Genomic DNA, 22,890 nt, shown 5'->3' on the forward strand with positions numbered 1-22,890 from the left:
GAGTGACACATGGAATGAATACCACTACCTCTTCATTTCTCAAAAGAAAAACATCGACCAATTTCTAAAGACTATTGAAATCTAGTGGAAGCCATAGGAACTGCAACCAGGTTCCTCATAAATAGGGTTTCCCATTGTAAACTATTGGGAAATCCTATGACCGCAATTTGTTTTCTTCCCTGGATGGTTTGTCCTCGGGGTTTAGCCTGCCAAATCAGTTCTGTTATATTCAGGTATTATTCTAACAGTTTTAGAAACTTTAGAGTTTTCTATCCAAATCTACCAATTGTATGCATATCCTAGCTTCTGGGTCTGAGTAAGAGGCAGTTTACTTTGGCACGATTTTCATCCGGAAAAATTTAAGCTCTACTTAGCTTTAGAATATGTCACTGACTAATACCAATTTGTTATCGTGAGAATAATTATTGAGCGATCTCTTAATAACTAAATAGATTCACTGTTGTTATCGAAGTAATTTCAAGAGATGGGTTTAACAGAACAAATTTAAGCATACTTTATATGCCATATATCATCAAATGATACTATTTAGGCCTATATTTAGCCTTTTATTATTAATATTATAAATATTATTATTGTTATAGAATTTGCAAACTCATCTACAAAAACTCAATTTCAGCCAAACATCTAACTTAAAAGAATATAAATAAATTAAATTAAATAAAACAGTAAATGCATTTTAAATATAGTTTGATTTGATTTTGTCATGAACTTTAACTTATATTTTCGATTGAGATGGAACAGTTATTTCAACATATAAATTATTAACTTGTTGATAAACTGGAATTAAAGTCAGATGAAGTCAATGGTACAAAATTTACAATTCCTTCAAATGTTGATATTTGGTTGTGGAGACAACAAAACACAATTCAATATAACTTTTGCAATGCACTTTTGCCTATTAACTTGTCCACAAGTTAACAAATTATATGTTGGATTCACGTCTCCAACTAAACCAAAAATATAATTTCAAGAATAGGATTAAGCTTGTGCCTCAGATTAAACTATCTAAGCATTAGATACAGCTCCTTTAAATGTTGATATTTGTATTACAAATATAACTTTTGTAATACAGTTAATAGCCTAAAGTTAGGCTATTTTACAAACTAATGTGACAGTATTTATTCAACCTTAAAATTAGTAACACATCCAGAGCCACTTATTGAGGTTCCTGTAACTATAAAGATCTTCTGTAATCATAGAAAGCGTGCATGTTCAAGATAGTATGCAAAGGTTGCAGGTCTGTGGAGATCTTCACAGTTGTTATAATGATCTGTGCAGAATATTAAACAGCATTGATTACTTGTACTTTTAATGTAATCTCAACTACAATACAGGTAATTCAGGGTTCACAGTGAAGCACACAGAAACTAGAGGCCATGAGTAAAGAATGGCTGAGTTATTGATAAATCAGATTTATGTGTCCATTTAAATAATTTGTAAATCCACTCCACAATGGCCTATCAACTTGAAACCGTTTAGGTTTGTCAGAGACATTACCATGATGTCTGGCATTGATATCCTGAAAAATAAGGAAACTATTAACAATTTACTTTTGTTACGCTAATGCTTAAAATAAGTATAAAGAATCTTCTCATGGACTAAAAGTCAGATTCACTGCAAATTTGGTTTTTGGTCATAATAGTCCCTACGTTGATGCATTCAAAGATGTCCACACTATACCAGTAGGTGCATATTAGCACATGCACTAATATGCTACAATTTGCTGAATGTACACACCAAATGTGGAATGTAGGCCTATTGTACATGTCTCAGCAGCATACGTAGATACTGTACTCTATATCATCGACTGCATCCTTAGGTAATACATGTATCACTAGCCACTTTAACTATGCCACTTGGTTTACATACTCATCTCATATGTATATACTGTATATACTGTACTCGATATCATCGATATCATCTACGATATCATCTACTGTATCTTGCCTATGCTGCTCTGTACCATCACTCATTCATATATCCTTATGTATTCTTTATCCCCTTACACTGTGTATAAGACAGTAGTTTTTTGGAATTGTTAGTTAGATTACTTGTTCGTTATTACTGCATTGTCGGAACTAGAATCACAAGCATTTCGCTACACTCGCATTAACATCTGCTAACCATGTGTATGTGACAAATAAAATTTGATTTGATTTGATTTAGTTCAAAAGCTAAGGGATTGGCCAAAACATGGCTAAGTTATTGACAAATAAAACATCTAATTTCCCTTGTCCATTTAAAACAATGTAAATCGACTCCACAGTGGCTTATCAACTTGAAACGTATCATTGCTATCATGGCCATCCCTAAAATGAACCATACTGAATTTGGTATTGATATTTCAAAAAACAAGGAAACTATTAAAACTTCTTAGGGCTAGGCCCCTTTTTTTTCTAAATTTCCGCCTGAATGATGTGCCCAAAGTAAACTGTCTACTGCTCAGGCCCTGAAGCCAGGATATGAATATAATTGGTACCATTGGAAATAAAACACTTTGAAGTTTGTGGAAATGTTCAAATAATGTAGGAGAATATAACACAATAGATATGGTAGGAGAAAATCCAAAGAAAAACCAACCAGAATTTTTTGTTATTGTTGAGAGACCATCCTCTTAGAATGGCAAGTATAAGTTCATATTGAAAATTAGCTCCCTGGATGCAATTCCTATGGCTTCCACAGGAATGTCAGCAGTCTATGTTCAAGGTTTTAGGCTTGTAACTTCAAAAACTAATAAGAAATATCAGTTTTAGTACAGGGATACAGTCTTGGAAATTCGTGTTTGTGCGCCATGAAGACAGGACGCACCTGCTAAAATCAGTTTCCTATTGAACATACGTCTTTCCGTAAGCAATATTATAGTTTGATTACATTTTAGGGTATCTGAGAAGTAAATAGAAACTTATTTTGACTTGTTGAAACAAAGTTTAGGGGTAGATTTTCGGATTCCTTTCTCTGCATGTTGAACAAGTGGATTACTCAAATCGATGGTGCCAACTAAACAGACTTTTTGGGATATAAAAAAGGATTTTATCTAACAAAATGACAATACATGTTATAGCTGGGACCCTTTGGATGAAAAATCAGAGGAAGATTTTCAAAAAGTAAGTGAATATTTAATCGCTATTTGTGAATTTATGAAACCTGTGCCGGTGGAAATATATTTTGATGTGGGGCGCCGTCCTCAAACGATCGTATGGCATGTTTTTGCTGTAATAGCTACTGTAAATCGGACAATGCAGTTAGATTAACAAGAATTGTAATTTTCAACCGATATAAGACTTATATGTACCTAATGTTTCAAAGCCATAATTTTTATGATTATTTATTAGAATTGCGTGCCCTCCAGTTTCACCGGAAGTTGTCCCGCTAGCTGGATGCCTAGCCCTAAAAGATTTTAACAACTCATTCTTTGCATGTGTAACACTAATGCTCAAAATCATCTGCATTTACCTTATCCTCATGAAAAATGTCAGAATCACTTCAGATGTTGTATTTAGACTCATTACATCAGTCTTTAATGGTTTTTGAGACCTTTGTGCCTATAGATGCATGTTAGCACATATGCTAATGCTACAAATATGCTAATGCTACAAATACTTTTGAAAAATGTTATTTAAAAAAATATTTTTAGCATTATCCTATTTGCTATAGTACACCTATAGGTACAATGGAGCCATATTTGAATGCAGCAACATGTTTTTAAGTCAGATTGACTCATGATTTGGTATATAGACTCCATGAATTAGCCTCTAATGAATTTTAGAATTATAAGGTGCTGCATTCAAAGTCGGCCACGGTACACCACTAGATTGCACCATATCACACCAGGGCTATAAGAACTGAACCGATGGACATGGGGCCATGAAATATGTCATGTAGATCTTATATGAATATAAAGTCACTGCAACCTTAGATGGGTGCACCAGACAAATTGGTGGCACTATAGATGTCATTGGCACTAGTGGCACCATAGGGATACTAGAGTAATTACTATTGATCAAATGGACTTTGTCTCATGCAAATGAGTGTTAGGTTTAAATTATGCAGGCGAACAATGTGATGTAATTGTGATAAGTATATCTGTATAATCACACAGTTGCCCTTTTATGTAGTCTGAACTTGAAAAGTGGCTATTTTATTTGGGTCCTGCCGCTTGCGCAGTCAGCGTATTACATCTGTGAGAGTGTATTGAAGTATTTTGGAATGCTAATGTGGAGTGTACCAACTGAGATTTAAATAATTTACAAAAACAGATTGAATTTTTAAAATGTAACCTTTATTTAACTAGGCAAGTCAGTTAATAACAAATTCTTATTTACAATCACGGCCTACCCCGGACGACACTGGGCCAATTGTGCGCCGCCCTATGGGACTCCCAATCACGTCTGGACATCCTGGAATCAAACCAGGGACTGTAGTGACACCTCTTGCACTGAGATGCAGCCTTAGACTGCTGCTCCCCTCTGGAGCCTCAGAATTCAAAGATGACCACAATACACCAATAAACACAAATCTAAACCATTAGTCAAATTGAGCCCAGAATTGGTTTATAAACTCAATACATTAAGTAAGGACTTTAGGAATGATTACCTGCTGGATTCAAAGGTAACCAACTTACAGCACGAGACAAAACTTCACTTTTGGTATTGAAAGATAAACATGGTAATGCTTTCACGGATTGCACGTATATGAATAAAGTCACATGATATAGTGCTTGCTTTGCTATCCAACTGATCTCGTGTCCTTTCTGTCATCCTGTAAACCCTGTTGTTCACAGGTATATATTGGTTTTGCTATTAGATGAAGCACAGTGAGAACACATTAACCTCTTGAAACGAGCAATCCCGTATCCGGGATCGTAATTATAGCCTCAAGCTCATTACCATAACGCAACGTTAAGTATTCATGAAAATCGCAAATTAAATGAAATAAATATATTGGCTCTCAAGCTTAGCCTTTTGTTAACAACACTGTCATCTCAGATTTTCAAAATATGCTTTTCAACCATAGCAAAACAAGCATTTGTGTAAGAGTATTGATAGCTAGCATAGCATTAAGCCTAGCATTCAGCAGGCAAAATTTTCACAAAAACAAGAAAAGCATTCAAATAAAATCATTTACCTTTGAAGAACTTTGGATGTTTTCAATGAGGAGGATCTCAGTTAGATAGCAAATGTTCAGTTTTTCCCCAAAAATTATTTGTGGAGGAGAAATCGCTCCGTTTTGTTCATCACGTTTGGCTAAGAAAAAAAACCGTATCCAGGGGTGTAATTATAGCCTCAAGCTCATTACCATAACGCAACGTTAACTATTCATGAAAATCGTAAATGAAATGAAATAAATATATTGGCTCTCAAGCTTAGCCTTTTGTTAACAACACTGTCATCTCAGATTTTCAAAATATGCTTTTCAACCATAGCAAAACAAGCATTTGTGTAAGAATATTGATAGCTAGCATAGCATTAAGCCTAGCATTCAGCAGGCAACATTTTCACAAAAACAAGAAAAGCATTCAAATAAAATCATTTACCTTTGAAGAACTTCGGATGTTTTCAATGAGGAGACTCTCAGTTAGATAGCAAATGTTCAGTTTTTCCAAAAAGATTATTTGCGTAGGAGAAATCGCTCCGTTTTGTTCATCACGTTTGGCTAAGAAAAAAAATGAAAATTCAGTCATCAAAACGCCTAACTTTTTTCCAAATTAACTCCATAATATCGACAGAAACATGGCAAACGTTGTTTAGAATCAATCCTCAAGGTGTTTTTCACATATCTATTCGATGATATATCATTCGTGGAAGTTTGGTTTCTCCTCTGAATCACATGGAAAAATACATGCAGCTGGAGATTACGCACCAATTTCGACGGAGGACACCAGGCGGACACCTGGTAAATGTAGTCTCTTATGGTCAATCTTCCAATGATATGCCTACAAATACGTCACAATTCTGCAGACACCTTTGGGAAACGACAGAAAGTGTAGGCTCGTTCCTGGCGCATTCACAGCCATATAAGGAGACATTGGAACACAGCGCCTCAAAAATCTGGCTCACTTCCTGTTTGAAGTTTCATCTTGGTTTCGCCTGTAGTATTAGTTCTGTGGCACTCACAGACAATATCTTTGCAGTTTTGGAACGTCAGAGTGTTTTCTTTCCAAAGCTGTCAATTATATGCATAGTCGAGCATCTTTTCGTGACAAAATATCTTGTTTAAAACGGGAATGTTTTTGTATCCATAAATTAAAAGAGCGCCCCCTATATCTAAGAAGTTAAGTTGTTGTACACTGAGTATACAAAACATTAAGGACACCTGCTCTTTCAATGTCACAGACTGACCAGGTGAATCCAGGTGAAAGCTATGATCCCTTATTGAAGGTATTCCTAAAGTTTGTAAGGGAACACCCCCCTGAAATGTACAAAAATGAATGGGAACATATTGGCATCATACGAAACATATACACGGTGTCCAATACCACTCAATTGGACGTCATTTCATTCAAAGCTGATTGCAAATGCCATATGGGAAATGCCAAGTGTAACTCTGCAAAAATCCAATAGATGGCGAGTGCCCTCCACCGTAATTTTTCATATTGCAAATGTAACACACGGCAAGACCCAAGAGTAAAAATTTGAACATTTTGTCAAAAACGTATCACCCCCTTAAAAAAGTGCTTTCATGACCGTTTTACGAAATTCTTTCGATTTTTTTTGTCAATTACACATGCACAGTATAAGAACTGTATGAACATACTTTTGTCAAAGTTTATATTCGTAATTTCTTTTTTTTACTTGTCCATAAGGTATACAGTGGGGAGAAGTATTTGATAACCTGCAAAATCGGCAGTGTTTCCTACTTACAAAGCATGTAGATAGAGGTCTGTAATTTTTATCATAGGTGCACTTCAACTGTGAGAGACAGAATCTAAAACAAAAATCCAGAAAATCACATTGTATGATTTTTAAGTAATTAATTTGCATTTTATTGCATGACATAAGTATTTGATCACCTACCAACCAGTAAGAATTCTGGCTCTCACAGACCTGTTCGTTTTTCTTTAAGAAGCCCTCCTGTTCTCCACTCATTACCTGTATTAACTGCACCTGTTTGAACTCATTACCTGTATAAAAGACACCTGTCCACACACTCAATCAAACAGACTCCAACCTCTCCACAATGGCCAAGACCAGAGAGCTGTGTAAGGACATCAGGAATAAAATTGTAGACCTAACCAACTTGATGAGAAGGCAACAACTGTTGGCGCAATTATTAGAAAATGGAAGAAGTTCAAGATGACGGTCAATCACCCTCGGTCTGGGGCTCTATGCAAGATCTCACCTCGTGGGGCATCAATGATCATGAGGAAGGTGAGGGATCAGCCCAGAACTACACGGCAGGACCTGGTCAATGACCTGAAGAGAGCTGGGACCACAGTCTCAAAGAAAACCATTAGTAACACACTACGCCGTCATGGATTAAAATCCTGCAGCGCACGCAAGGTCTCCCTGCTCAAGCCAGCGCATGTCCATGACCGTCTGAAGTTTACCAATGACCATCTGGATGATCCAGAGGAGGAATGGGAGAAGGTCATGTGGTCTGATGAGACAAAAATATAGCTTTTTGGTCTAAACTCCACTCGCCGTGTTTGGAGGAAGAAGAAGGATGAGTACAACCCCAAGACACCATCCCAACCGCGAAGCATGGAGGTGGAAACATCATTCTTTGGGGATGCTTTTCTGCAAAGGGGACAGGACGACTGCACCGTATTGAGGGGAGGATGGATGGGGCCATTTATCACGAGATCTTGGCCAACAACCTCCTTCCCTCAGTAAGAGCATTGAAGATGGGTCGTGACTGGGTCTTCCAGCATGACAACGACCCGAAACACACAGCCAGGGCAACTAAGGAGTGGCTCCATAAGAAGCATCTCAAGGTCCTGGAGTGGCCTAGCTAGTCTCCAGACCTGAACCCAATAGAAAATCTTTGGAGGGAGCTGAAAGTCCGTATTGTCCAGCGACAGCCCCGAAACCTGAAGGATCTGGAGAAGGTCTGTATGGAGGAGTGGGCCAAAATCCCTGCTGCAGTGTGTGCAAACCTGGTCAAGAACTACAGGAAACGTATGATCTCTGTAATTGCAAACAAAGGTTTCTGTACCAAATATTAAGTTCTGCTTTTCTGATGTATCAAATACTTATGTCATGCAATAAAATGCAAATTAATTACTTAAAAATCATACAATGTGATTTTTGTATTTTTGTTTTAGATTCCGTCTCTCACAGTTGAAGTATACCTATGATAAAAATTACAGACCTCTACCTGCTTTGTAAGTAGAAAAACCTGCAAAATCGGCAGTGTATCAAATACTTGTTCTCCCCACTGTATGTTTTGTCCATTTGCAATAGGATTTCATAGGAAGTCAAAGTCAAAAGTGACTTTAAATTTTTTTTGGGGGCCAAATGCCATAAGAAATGTCCAAATGCAATATGAAAGATTTGAAAGTGCCAAATCAGGATGTTATGTCCATTTGCCATGTACGATCAATGGCAGTCGGTTTACAAACCCAAAAGTCAGTGAACCATGTCCAAAAGGCATTTATACTGCCAAAATTATATATAGCACTATGTTAAGCCATAAATCAACGCAGATGGTCTATTTGTCATGTATGATGAGGGAGAAGTGGGACTGTTGTTTTTTAACGATTTTTTGAAAAATGTCCAAAATGACAAGGGGCATGGGTGGGGGGTGCTCCCTACCCGACCGTGGACCCCTTGCTACCCCTTAATGGCCTAACATTTTTTTTATGTGCGCCTGGTAACCCGTTCCAATCACCAGGCTGTGCATTTGCAATATGTTTCAATGTGCATTTACCATCACAAATTTGACATGCTCAAAAATTCTGCGGAAATGCAAAATTGACTGGCCTGATGATCTCGGGATGGCCGGGCAGTGATAGTGGTTCCTCTCCATCGCTCGTTGGTGTTGATTTCAGAGTGGCATTTTGGTGATGGTACCTCACTGTTTAAACATATTGCAAATGGACAAAAGTCAGCTAGCAAGTCACCGTCCATCAGTCAATTAGATATCATTCTGACACCAAACTGATACAAACTGACCCCACACCCACTTTTTCCAACTTGTTTAGAAGCCAACTATCACATATTCCGAGCTGGCCCAAAATTCACAGTGCCTTCTGTTCAAACCATAATAAAAACATAAAATACGTAGTAACGTTCTAGCTGCGGGTCCAGTTCTGACATAATATGTAGGCCTAGCTGAATCCCAAGTTTCGGCTCGACAGGTCATTCGGTGCCCGAGCAACGACCTTAATTGGTGTTGAAACTCCACATTTTACGGGCGTTGCTATGGGGTCCCTGAATAAGCTATCGGACAGAAACGTTGGAGTCCGTCTCTATGGGCCGAGCCGGTTTCAATGCACCTAGTCTTGAGACTCTGGGACTTTTGTAAATGTCGTCATTTTCGTGATGTCAAAATGAATTGAAGTTATTGCAAATGTACGAGGCTGTTTCTCTTTCCGAGAACCTTCTAGAGCCACGTAACTCAACACACACTATTGACCGGAGGTCTAGAACAGGTTTCTAAAGTTTCAGAACTCTAGGTCAAACGGTTCTTTTTTAGTTAGAACAAAGGTAACTATTGCAGGCACTGTCTATCTCTACGCACCACACTGTGTCCCTCTGTCCTAGCTGTGTGTGTGTGATTTTTTATTAGATTTTTTTATGGGAGACATGACTGATTTATAGTTCATGGGGGTTGCCTAATCACACATATGACGTTTTGGAAAGATTTGACCTTTTTAACCCTTCGAAACAGCTCCTATGACACCATTTAAGGCACTTCCGGTTGGCACAGGAAGCTATAAGTAAACACATATCTTGAATGGGGTATGTCTTTACAGAATCCTGAGTTTTAAGTGTTTACGTTAAGAACTGACCGATTTACACAGGGTTGAATGCACTATTTATCACAAACTGCTGGTTGGGTATGGAAAAACACTTTTAGGATGATATTAACCACTTCCGGTTGCTCCAGGAAGCTTAGAATCAACACAGGTAGACCTCATAGTGGCCTGATGGATTGTCATTGAAGACAGGTTCATAAGACATTCATAACCCACATGGGCTTCAGGTTGAATTTAGGGGTGCAGGCAATGTATTCCTATGGGGAGAGAAGTCATTGAAAACGGTTTGATGTAAACACCTTATTTGAACTGTTAAGGGTAAATGCCACATGGTCAAGGTTAGGCTTGCACAGATCGGGAGGACCTCAGGAACGTTCCTGAGGTCTAATAGGGTTCTAAACCTAACTGTTCTCCCGCTGTTACCCAAAAGCACCAGCAATTTAGGGCTAGGCTTCATTATGGGCCAACTTTTTTCATGGTCGCTGAGCTCAGACCGAGCAAGCTACGGTCTAGTGGGGCATCTCGTTGAACTCGGCACAGCCAAGAGATTATGATAATGCCATTGCAGGCTTTGAGTGTCTTTAAGCACCGCACTTTGTCACTCCATCCTTGCTGTGTGTGTGTGTGTGTGTGTGTGTGTGTGAGAGAGAGAGAGAGAGCTTTTCTTTGACATCTGTTGGGAGAAATGACTGACTTACAGTTCATGAGGGTTGCCTAATCACACATATAAAGTTTTGAAAAGATCTGACTTTTTTAACCTTTCGAAACAGCACCTATGACACCATTTTAAGGCACTTCCGGTTTACACAGGACGCTGAAAGTGAACACATACCCTCCTTGCGGTAGGCACTTATAGAATTTTGAGTTTTAAGTATTTATGTTTAGAACTGACTTATTTACAGAGGGTTGAATGAGTGTTATTTCAGAAAATCACAGAAATCTCACAGAGCTCCGAAACACACTTCAAAAAGATTAGTCTGAACACGCTGCAACTGGATCTGTAACTTTTTTTAAAATCAACCTTTTTTTGAACATCACCAATTGTACATTGTACGATTTCTCTTAAATTACAATAGATAAATGGCTGGATATTTTTTTCCTGAAACCGTAGGTTCAATTACTTTGACGTGAAGCAATGAAATTATTGCTCTATTTTCGTTTTTGACAATTAATCCCAGAAAATGGCCATAACTCAAAAAACATTGAGGCCTCAACGCCATCTTGTTTGGGGCCAACTGCCCATTATGCCAAACCTATTATGCCAAACCCATTATGCCAAACCTCCTATGTTTAGGAGAAAAGGCCACGTCGTGATTGGTGATGTTTTGTACATTTGCAATATGATTCCATTCGCACTCTTGTGGGATTTACCGGGACAGCGGAAAAATGACCAAAATTTGAACATTTTACAAAACGGAAACCGAATGTCCGAGAGACTTCATTTGATGACTTCCTGGAAGATCCGGCCCTGCTGCACGGCCCGCCGCAGTCCGCAAATTTTAGAAACGTTAGTAAGGCACTGTACATTTGCAATGTGGACTTTCTCACTAACCATATGGCGAATGTCAAAATGTTCCATTAAGGTATGTTATACTCAGTGTATGGACACAAAATATCTGACATTGTATTCCCATTTGATAACACATTTAGATGACAACTAAACCAAACATCAGACATTGTTTTTTCATTGGAATTTGGTTTTGCTTTTAGAAGGTTGAAAGCATAGTGACACATTGGGAATTCAACAAACTTCTGGCTGTCTTTTGAGTGGGTCAATAAAGGTTTCTCATTGATCAACGTCTCAACCGAATGTTACCAACATTTCCACGTTTAAATGACGTGGTGTGCCCAGTGGGTCAGAATTCAGTAGTTTATTTGAATTAGGTTGTTAGAATTTGAAATGTGTGAATACGTCTTTTTTGACACAGAAAAAGGAGAGGCTTTCCACAGATGCCGTTTAGACGGCAGAGAAGTTGTCACCCGTAAATATTCCATGACATCGATGTTTGAGTAAACAGAGACTAAATGAAAGAAATGTTGAATATTGCAGGATGGCAGATGTTAAGGAGTTGAGTTCCACCATCTGTATGTATTTTCAAGCTTTTTTCAAGCTTTCAGATTGGAAATTACAAGCGGGATATGGGTATACATAAAACACAATAAAGCATTATACAAGGCTAATCATAATTCCTTTTCTATCTACTCAGGAGGCACAGAAGAAGGACGAGAAGCTGCTGAAGTTCCCTGAGAAACTTCAGGACATCCAGAGCGCTTCCAGGTAAATAGTCCTTCATTATGCGGTCATGATGTCGGAAACAAACTGGGAATAAGTCGTTTGAACAGTCCTCCAACTCATAATTTCCGTAAAATAGGACACTCATGTGTCAAATATGTGCCGCAACTACAACGTCACCTATTCAGGAAATGATTTAGAAGACAGCATTTTCAGCAGTTAAATGCAACAACAATACATTATTTATCAAAATCAATCAAAAAAAGAAACATCCTCTCACTGTCAAGTGCGTTTATTTTCAGCAAACTTAACATGTGTAAATATTTGTATGAACATAACATGATTCAGCAACTGAGACATAAACTGAACAAGTTCCACAGACATGTGACTAACAGAACTGGAATAATGTGTCCTTGAACAAAGGGGAGGGGTCAAAATCAAAGTAACAGTCAGTTGCTGGTGTGGCCACCGTCTGCATTAAGTACTGCTCCTCATGGACTGCACCAGATTTGACAGTTCTTGCTGTGAGATGTTACCCCACTCTTCCACCAAGGCACCTGCAAGTTCCCGGATATTTCTTGGGGGAATGGCCCTAGCCCTCACCCTCCGATCCAACAGGTCCCAGACGTGCTCAATGGGATTGAGATCCGGGCCCTTCGCTGGCCATGGCAGAACACTGACATTCCTGTCTTGCAGGAAATCAAACACAGAACAAGCAGTATGGCTGGTGGCATTGTCATGCTGGAGGGTCATGTCAGGATGAGCCTGCAGGAAGGGTACCACATGAGGTAGGAGGATGTCATCCCTGTAACGCACAGCTTTGAGATTGCCTGCAATGACAACAAGCTCAGTCCGATGATGCTGTGACACACCACCCCAGACCATGAACAACACTCCACCTCCAAAACGATCCCGCTCCAGATTACAGGCCTCAGTGTAACACTCATTCCTTCGAAGATAAACGCAAATCCGACCATCACCCCTGGTGAGATGGAACCGTGACTCGTCAGTGAAGAGCACTTTTTGCCAGTCCTGTCTGTTCCAGCGACGGTGGGTTTGTGCCCATAGGCGACGTTGTTGCCGGTGATGTCTGATGAGGACCTGCCTTACAACAAGCCGCCAAACCCTTGGTCCAGCCCTTCTCTCACCTGCTGTAACTCGGGCAGTTGTTGTTACCATCCTGTACCTGTCCCGCAGGTGTGATGTTCCGATGTACCGATCCTGTGCAGGTGTTGTTACATGTGGTCTGCCACTGCGAGGACGATCAGCTGTCCGTCTCCCTGTAGCGCTGTCTTAGGCTGTCACAGTACGGACATTACAATGTATTGCCCTGGCCACATCTGCAGTCCTCATGCCTCCTTGCAGCATGCCTAAGGCACATTCACACAGATGAGCAGGGACACTGGGCATCTTTCTTTTGGTGTTTTTCAGAGTCAGTAGAAAGGCCTTTTTTAGTGTCCTAAGTTTTTATAACTGTGACCTTAATTGCCTACCGTCTGTAAGCTGTTAGTGTCTTAATGACTGTTCCACGGTGCATGTTCATTAATTATTTATAGTTCCTTGAACAAGCATGGGAAACAGTGTTTAAACCCTTTGGATTTTTACCAATTATTTTTGAAAGACATGGTCCTGAAAAAGGGGCATTTATTTTTTTGCTGAATTTATTTATACCGTTTTTGAACACTAATTTGATTTTGACCATAATAACTGTAGTTTATGGTTAACATACCTAGTTAGCCGTTAGCCAATTGGATTTTTCAATGACTTCAAAGCACGTGAATACATACAACTTAATCCTCAGAGTTTGTAAGTTTTGTTTCAAAACACTGACGTCAAGGACACAGCATTTGCACTGCTTTCCTTTGACAGAGTTTTAGAACTAGTTCACCTAGAAGAGTCAATTTCACACCTATTATCTATGAATGCCCTATACTGTATAAGGACTTTTACTGGGCTCTTTTCACAATCAATATCACTAACTCAGTTCCTGGAATGCTATGTGTAGCCTATAGGTTCTAGCTTCAGCCACTGTTCTTAGAGAGCATTAGCATGATTATTTCCCTCTATTAGCCCTATCTGTATATGTTGCCTTTATATGACTACTACTGGAGGATGGTATGTGCTTAAAGCTGCAGTCGGGTAACATTTCTGCTGCCCCACCCACAACATTTCTGCTGCCCCACCCACAAGCTGCAGTCTGGTAACATTTCTGCTGCCCCAGCCACATCCCTTAGCTGTTTACCTGCAGAGAGCTGGGACCAAAGTAACAAAGCCTACCATCAGTAACACACTACACCGCCAGGGACTCAAATCCTGCAGTGCCAGACGTGTCCCCCTGCTTAATCCAGTACATGTCCAGGCCCGTCTGAAGTTTGCTAGAGAGCATTTGGATGATCCACAAGAAGATTGGGAGAATGTCATATGGTCAGATGAAACCAAAATAGAACTTTTTGGTAAAAACTCAACTCTTCGTGTTTGGAGGACAAAGAATGCTGAGTTGCATCCAAAGAACACCATACCTACTGTGAAGCATGGGGGTGGAAACATCATGCTTTGGGTCTGTTTTTCTGCAAAGGGACCTGGATGACTGATCCGTGTAAAGGAAAGAATGAATGGGGCCATGTATCGTGAGATTTTGAGTGAAAACCTCCTTCCATCAGCAAGGGCATTGAAGATTAAATGTGGCTGGGTCTTTCAGCATGACAATGATCCCAAACACACCACCCGGGCAACGAAGGAGTGGCTTCGTAAGAAGCATTTCAAGGTCCTGGAGTGGCCTAGCCAGTCTCCAAATCTCAACCCCATAGAAAATCTTTGGAGGGAGTTGAAAGTCCGTGTTGCCCAGCAACAGCCCCAAAACATCACTGCTCTAGAGGAGATCTGCATGGAGGAATGGGCCAAAATACCAGCAACAGTGTGTGAAAACCTTGTGAAGACTTACAGAAAACGTTTGACCTCTGTCATTGCCAACAAAGGGTATATAACAAAGTATTGAGATAAACTTTTGTTATTGACCAAATACTTATTTTCCACCATAATTTACAAATAAATTCATTAAAAATCCTACAATGTGATTTTCTGGATTTTTTTTCTCATTTTGTCTGACATAGTTGAAGTGTACCTATGATGAAAATTACAGGCCTCTCATCTTTTTAAGTGGGAGAACTTGCACAATTGGTGGCTGACTAAATGCTTTTTTGCCCCACTGTGTGTATGTGTGTGTGTATATATATATTTTTTATGGGTGGTCACAGCAGGAATCAAACACACAACCCTGATGTTGTGAGCGCCACGCTCTACCAACTGAGCCACACAATGTATTTTAACAGCCTTTGGATGATTTGCTAATCCCCGCAGAATATCAGTGGAAAACATTGAGTTGGAGTTCTCGTCTCTCTACGTCAGGACCAGATCCCTGGAAGAGAAGGTCCAGAGTGACCCAGAGCTCCTGGAGCAGCTGAACCCCTTCCTGCAGGTGGCAGCACATTTAGTCAGAATCTAATTTAAGAATTCTGCCCTGTGAATGCTGATTACGGTGCATGAGGGCGGCACACAGTGAAGGCATCCTTAGCCAGTTGTGGTATATTTTGATCCTAGGGTGACTGTAACAAAGAAATGTATATCAGATAACTTACCACTATGGTCTCAATTGGAAGAACACCCTATAAGCATAAGAAAATATTGGCCAATATGGGCCAATATCCTAAATCCCTGATATACGGTATCACCAAACCCCCTGTTTTTGGTATATTTTGATGGTAATAATATGTTATAATTATTTTATATCTTATCTGTGTCTGTCATCCATTGTCTGCCATCCCCAACAGTGCTCCACAAGGACACTCCAGGACCTGAAGAGGTGTAGGCTGGACCTGCGGAAGGAGGGTAAATCGCTTATTGACTTCTTCTGTGAAGACAAGGACACCTTCATGCTGGATGAGTGCTTCCGCATCTTCCAGGACTTCTGTCTCAAGTTCAAAAAGGCTGTCAAGGTGAGGTCTTTTCTTTAAATATTTCAATTTAAAATCTTAAGTCTCTACTACATGTATGTAGTTTCAGATAAGTAACGTAACTCACATTCTCTATCTAACCTACAAATGCACACTCACATTAACCTGCACTGCATTTCCTGAAGTAATAAAACTAATAAACTCTTCAAAAGGACATACTGATGTAGATGTATGTAAACATATAACAAAATGTGGAAAAAGTCAAGGGGTCTGAATACTTTCCGAAGACACTGTACACAATATGTTATTTATTAGCCCGTCCTTTCGCTGTCTCCGTCAGGATAACCGGGAGCGGGAGCATAAAGAGGCGGCCAGGCAGCGGCGTCTCAGAGAGCTGGAGGAGAAGCGCTTTGCCTGGAATGCCGACCAGCAGAAGGCTGCTGGCGCAGGTAATGGCGGCTTTGGCCGCAGCAGCAGCGAGAACGACATGGATATGCTCACCAAGGAGGGCCTCCTGGACTTCCTCCAGCAGCGTCCCGCCAGCCCCCACAGCCCCCTGGGTCGTTCAGCCAGCGCCCGTCGCCACCGCCACACCGTGGCCGCCATGGCCGACCGCGAGCTTAACGAATACCTGGAGCTGTTTGGCAGTGACACGGCACTACCAGCTGACTATGCCAACAAGTTCAACAGCCTGCCGCGCTCTGGCCGCACCCTCCATCGGAGAACCGCCCCCTGTCTTGTGTCCCAGGATGACAACCACAAGCTGGGGAATGGGCAGCAGGTGCTGGCCACGTCACACCGGGCTGAGACGGAGCCCATCAGCCCCTTGGCAATGTACTCTTTCACAGGCATTAATGTCAACGAGGAACCGTATAACAATAATAACAATTACACGACCGTGTCCGAGGGGAGCTATCTGCCTCGCTCATGTCAGAACCGTAACGTCTTTCAGAAGACGCCCAACCCCGGAGTGAGCGTCACGGCACACATGAACGTCAGCGTGGAGAGACACACTCTAGTCCTGGGAATTCAACAGTTTGACCTCCCCAGTCCGAACAATAACACAAATCAAATGCACTTCGTTGACCACAAAGACTTGGTGGAAACGGACTTGGAAATGAAGACGGAATCTCCAAAGACACTCATTTTGGATACCCCTCCTCCTTGTCCAAAGAGTTTGGAAAGAGGACCAGAGCCCATGGCGTGGGAAGGTAAAATGCCATCCTCTCAGTTTGTGGTTGGCTCGCTTCAGAAGGAGGAAGAGGAGGAAAGCAGCACCGTCTCCTCAACCACCTGTGATATGCCCCTCCCTCTTGACCCCTCCGTATCCAATAAGAAACCGGTGTTCTACATCTTAGACTGCACAGAAACGGACTGCTCCGTAGTACTTGACTACTCTGAGATCGAAAGCTCGCCTCTAATGAGGGAAGGATTGGTCCCCGATGTAAAAAACACTGACTGCAACAACATCCAGGGGAACCTTCGAGACCCCAGCTCACTATCCTCCAACTCCAACTTTGATTCCACATCCAAAAACGATCAGTCCGTCTCTGCCTCCACAAATGAGCTGTCGGTGTCAAAGTCCACAGACGAACGTGCCCCATCCGTTGGCTCACTTGTCACCACGGAAGAGGGGGACACAGATAGCTGGGACACGGCGGAGGCTAGGCAGGTGGGCGAGAAAGCTGTACAGACATATAGCCATAAACCAACACACGCCAAGACCAAGAATGTGTCAAAAGTTTCCAAAAACAGCAAAGTGGGTTGCGGCGTCAGGATATTGACCACCACTGAGAACCAGGGCATGCGGAAGGTGGTGCCCATCACCAAGCTAAGCCGGACTGGCCGTAACGCCAGGCGGGTGGAGAGACCTGCCGGGGGCCATGGGGGTGCAAGGCAGCCGCTCATCGACAAGAGCACCCCAGCCAGGGAGAGGGGTGAGAAGACCGGTTGGCCCGCCCGCCACTCCAGCTTGCCCCCAGAAGCCAAATCCCAGGGGAACGCTGGCCTCTCTGGCTGGGCACATGACCTCAACCTGCGAAAGCCCTCCTTCCGCAAGCCCAGCGCCAAGCCGCTGAGGAACCTGCCCAAGGCACCGCCGGAGGAGAAGATGTGCCGCTCCACCATGAGAGCCCTGGCTGCTCAGGCCCAAGGTCAGGTTAGGACACCTTCTGAGGCTAGCGCTCCCGAGACACCTACTCACAGCTCCAAAACCCCATCAGCCACCCTGCCTGGCTGGGCACGCAACACTGTGGCCTCCTCCTCTCGGACCACCAAGAAGGAACTCGCTCCAACCCTCTCCAACCCCCCGACCCCCTCCAGGAGCCCCTCTCTCCTGTCCCGGAGCAGCTCCCAGAGTCAAGCACCCGCTCGGCCTCAAGCCGCTGCCACAACCACACGTCCTGCCAAAGGGGGGCAGCATTCACCCCAGGGGGAGGAGAAGGAAAAGGCCCAAGGGGGTGGTCTGCAGAGGGTGCAGAGCGTCAGGGCATCAAGCCGGGCGAGCACTCAGCGTAGCGACACCCCCCCATCGCCGCCAACCCGTGAGCGCTCACGCAAGAGCAGCAGCTTCTCCAAAAAATCTGTCCAATCCACTACGTCATGTAGGACCATCAAGCCCACCTGGAAGTAGAACTCAAATATGGTGGAACTTGATTGAAGCAAGATAGGAAGAAATGGTACTATGGTTTTCCCCACATACTGTAGACTGACATTTTGTGTCCTCTTTCATTAGCTACTCTAAGACATCCCACCTCATCCATATCAAGTCATTATACAGGGCTCCGTCAACACGTATTGTATGAACTGCAAAAATATATAATGCACTGTATAAGATTATTTCTTCATGAGCCCCCATTTGTTTTTGAGCATTCTTCACGGGGAGACAGAACTGACAAATGGCAAAATCCCCCTTTTTTCCTTCTTTGCCTGCGTTGTGGTCTTAAACTCTATTTAATAAGGTATAATAACATGTCAAAAAAGAAGAAAAATTATTATGCTTTTTTTTACAACCCATTTTAAAATGGTGTTTACATGGTATTTACTTAAAAACGATGTGGTAGTAACAATTTACTGTTACCAAATGGCACATAGCAACACGTGTGTCAACGCATCTCGTGTGATTACTATGCAATTATTAGATAATTACCATTTAAACAAGTACTTTCTAGGTAACTACCTGGTAAACAATGACTGTAAAATGAAGTGTTGCTGAAAACCCACTACTGAACATGCTTGAATGCTGCTAATTAGCTTTGACAATTTGGGGACTGTGTTAGTGTCTTCATTCAGGGTATGAGCTTTGTAAGACGCTGCCTTGCTGCTGTTGTGAATGTGACTTTGATTTCCGTGGTTCTCTACTTTCCTTGGCACAGCCGTACTATACAGTAGCCTGGAGTCCACACTGAATATTGCTCTGTTTTTCACTTTACTGATTTAGTCTGAGTCTGATCCAATAGGGTTCATTTGGAATTGGCAAAAAAGAGCTGGTCCAATCAGTGTCTTCTCAGATACTATGTGCGAGACAATAATGAAAATAACTATTCAGGGCCTTATTCACTAGAAACCAAACGGGGGGGACGGAATAAGAAACAAAGAAACAACTGTTTTCGTTTTCCGTTTGCACTAATGAATATGACCCTGGCTCAGTGTCATTGTACTTCTCAGCAGCTGGCCACTGAGTTCCTTTCCCGCTCCACTGAAGTTATACCGCGGTTATACTTGACATTGCAAAAATAGTATATAGTAAAAAAAATCCAAAGTAAAAGGCCACAGAAGAAATGCCCATAGGCCCCATTTAATCCAACCGGGTTAAGATAAATAGACATTATTGTTGATGTGCTGCATCGTCTTGGACAAAATTATGTGTAGTCAGACATTAGGAAACTGAACTATATTTGAATTCTAATGTCAATGAAGTTGAAGAATTTTGTTTTTCACTTGTTTTGGATACCTGGTTGTCAGTGTTTGATTGAATCAGGTATCCTATTGTGTACTGAGTCAAGTACATTAACTATTACTATTAGCAAGTACAGAAAGTTATTGAGTCATTATCCTCTGTTTATGATACTCCAGTTAGTCCTTTGGTATGATTCCACTGTAAAGTTTTACCTTTACCTCTTAGAATACAGTACATGCCAGGGTGTACTTTGTCATGCAATGCATTTTCATGTACTTGTGGTACTTTTGACATTTGTATGTATGTATCAATAACGAGCAATGTTTCTAAATGCTCTTGATAAAACGCCTCCATTCAATCATGGAGTAGAAGTGCACACAAAGGAAATATTTTTCCTGCTTTATGCTATAGCTAGACCAACACTAACGCTATGAAAAACAACATTGAATAGCTCTTCAGACTGAAGTAACACCCAACATGGTGTTGTTTGTCTCTGCGTTTTGTCACAATAATCGTCTTTGTAATCCTCAACTTTTCTACTGTGAATGTTGTCATCTCCAGATTTTTGTATTACCTGACATTGTGTAATTGTGTTCCTTGACCGCCATCGGTCGTGATCAAAGTAATACTGTAGATTCTTCAGCCCTGCAATTGCTCCTCACTACACTGGTCCCAGATCAGTTTGTGCTGTCTTGTTGACTCCTATGGTCATATTGGCAAGCCAGCACAAACAGATCTGGACCAGGCCAGCTTGTCACACCAGTTGCCTTTCAAACAGCATTGCGCCATTGACATAAACAACAACAACTAGAGTGCATTAACTTGAAGCTTGTCTCCTAAATTGTAAATAAGAGTAGAAATCCTCCCTACCTTCCATTGCACCTACCAAAATAGCTATTAGACTGGATACTACAAATCACAGGTTTAGCCAATTAGCTGTCCACTCTGTGTACATAGTGTAAAGACATACTATTTTTGATTATACGTAGAGCTCGCAATATGTTTACACGTAGCAAACTGTATATGGAGGCTTGGAAGTAGTGAAGGTGAAAGGATTCTGTTGACAAGAGGAAATGGTTAACCAGACTTTTTCCTTTCTGAAAATTTTCACAATGAACAGCATCGTTGTTCACAGACCATACATTGAGGCACTCAATTCAACTTGTCTTGAATCAACCATGTCAATCTACTGTACTCTAAGTCTGAGGATATCTCAAGCATATCTATACAGTTGTTGTACTATGTCTGTCTGCAATGTTGAAAACCCACTACTGAAAATGTTTGAATGCTGCTAATTAGCTTTGACAATTTGAGGACTGTGTTAGTGTCTTCATTAGAGTATGAGCTTTGTAAGACGCTACCTTTCTTCTGTTGTAATTGTTGTACCATTTCTGTCTGCAACTCTCAGAGTAGGCTTAAGAGAGCCCATTTTAAATTGATCCTACAGGCCACAACCCTGCAGTAGGCCATGATATGTGTATCTCCCTGCAATGCAAATGAAGTGAGGCAGCGAATGTCACAAAAGACCCAGAGGCCATACGTCAGCCCAGATTGTGTCTCTCAAATGGCACCCTATTCCCTATATAGTGCACTGCCTTTGACCAGGGCCCATAGGGCTCTGATCAAAAGTAGTGCACTATATAGAAATAGGGTGCCATTTGGGATGCTGGCCTACGGACATGGCTAATGACTAAAGAGCGAGACACAATGCTCCTCTCTCTTCCCATCTACAGTCACAGTCAAACTGTATGATAGATCTCTTGTCCACCAGACTTAACACAATGTCCAGTCTTTTACAAGGATGGTCTTTTACAAGAGCGGCCTCCCACATCTTATCGCACAATGCCTCCTGCTGCTGGGCTCATTTTAAGAGGGGCAAGTCGACAATGGGTGGTCTTGCGTCAGAGCCACTAAATACGGTGGGACTTCAATACGGAATGTCTACCCTTGCATCCACCCACCACTCTGCTGCCACTTCCTTGTTATGTGATGGTAACCATGACATCCCGGTCCAGCAGCTCAGTCAGGACGCTGTGGGACTGAACACTAGAAGTGGTCCGTCTGACTAATAGCCTTAGCCTTTCTAAACTTAGGCCCGACTCCTAATCATGACAGAGCAGGCGCCTGGCAACCCAAAACGGTGTTGAAACATTTGTCCAATGTTGCCCAACCCAAACCGAATGGTGGCGATTAAGATTTTCCCTTTGATTGATTGATGTTGGTGGTTTTTCAAGCCAACTCGAGAAGTTGCATGCACACAATACAGTGACTTCATCCACAGTAGGCTACAGTTCATGTTCACCTTCAAATGTTGACCTTAAATCACAGTGTGAGCTATTGGCATGGATTCCTAGGTGATGGTGCTTGTGTGTTGGAACTGAAAGCAAGGAGGAATGTTTTCTAGCCTGATCCCAGATCTGTTTGTGCTTTATAGCCAACAATATGATTGTTGTCATGGTCTGACAGCACAAACCATTCCGGGACCAGGCTTGGTGATTTTTTACTGTTTTAATGTGATTCTTTATGGGGATCAGACTACGCATATCTTAGCTGGAGTTCCCACCACTTTATATAGCTGCTCCACTTAATTGCCTTGGTTCTGCTTTGCCGCCTTCTTCTCCAAGTAACTGTCTTCAATGTTAATAAACTCAAACTTCTACCTGGAGAAAATGACTGTAATCACTAGAATACACAGGGCTGAATATTATAATGTTATTCTACAGCACTGATAATTTTTTAAAGTTATGATGTGAAACAAAATCAATAAAATCACCTGATGCTGTGTCACTTTGAAGCCGTGAAGCTTTTTTCTCTGTCCCTTCTCAGCCTTTTTCCACCAGGAATGGACATCGTTGTGAATCTGAAACTC

General features: G+C 41.5%; 1 protein-coding gene across 1 annotated transcript in view; it reads left to right on the plus strand.

Annotated features, from left to right (window-relative positions):
* Positions 1 to 21,634, plus strand: part of LOC112262423 (FH2 domain-containing protein 1-like) — a 39,062-nt gene extending 17,428 nt beyond the window's left edge. The window contains exons 8-11 of the mRNA XM_042330603.1: positions 12,148 to 12,218; positions 15,531 to 15,648; positions 16,001 to 16,165; positions 16,464 to 21,634. Coding sequence (XP_042186537.1) covers positions 12,148 to 12,218; positions 15,531 to 15,648; positions 16,001 to 16,165; positions 16,464 to 18,755 — 2,646 coding nt within the window. The 3' untranslated portion in view covers positions 18,756 to 21,634. The remainder of the gene's footprint in view (positions 1 to 12,147; positions 12,219 to 15,530; positions 15,649 to 16,000; positions 16,166 to 16,463) is intronic.
* Positions 21,635 to 22,890: the final 1,256 nt, after the last annotated feature.

This window comes from Oncorhynchus tshawytscha, linkage group LG11 (genome assembly GCF_018296145.1).
Source record: "Oncorhynchus tshawytscha isolate Ot180627B linkage group LG11, Otsh_v2.0, whole genome shotgun sequence".
Lineage (NCBI taxonomy): Eukaryota > Metazoa > Chordata > Actinopteri > Salmoniformes > Salmonidae > Oncorhynchus > Oncorhynchus tshawytscha.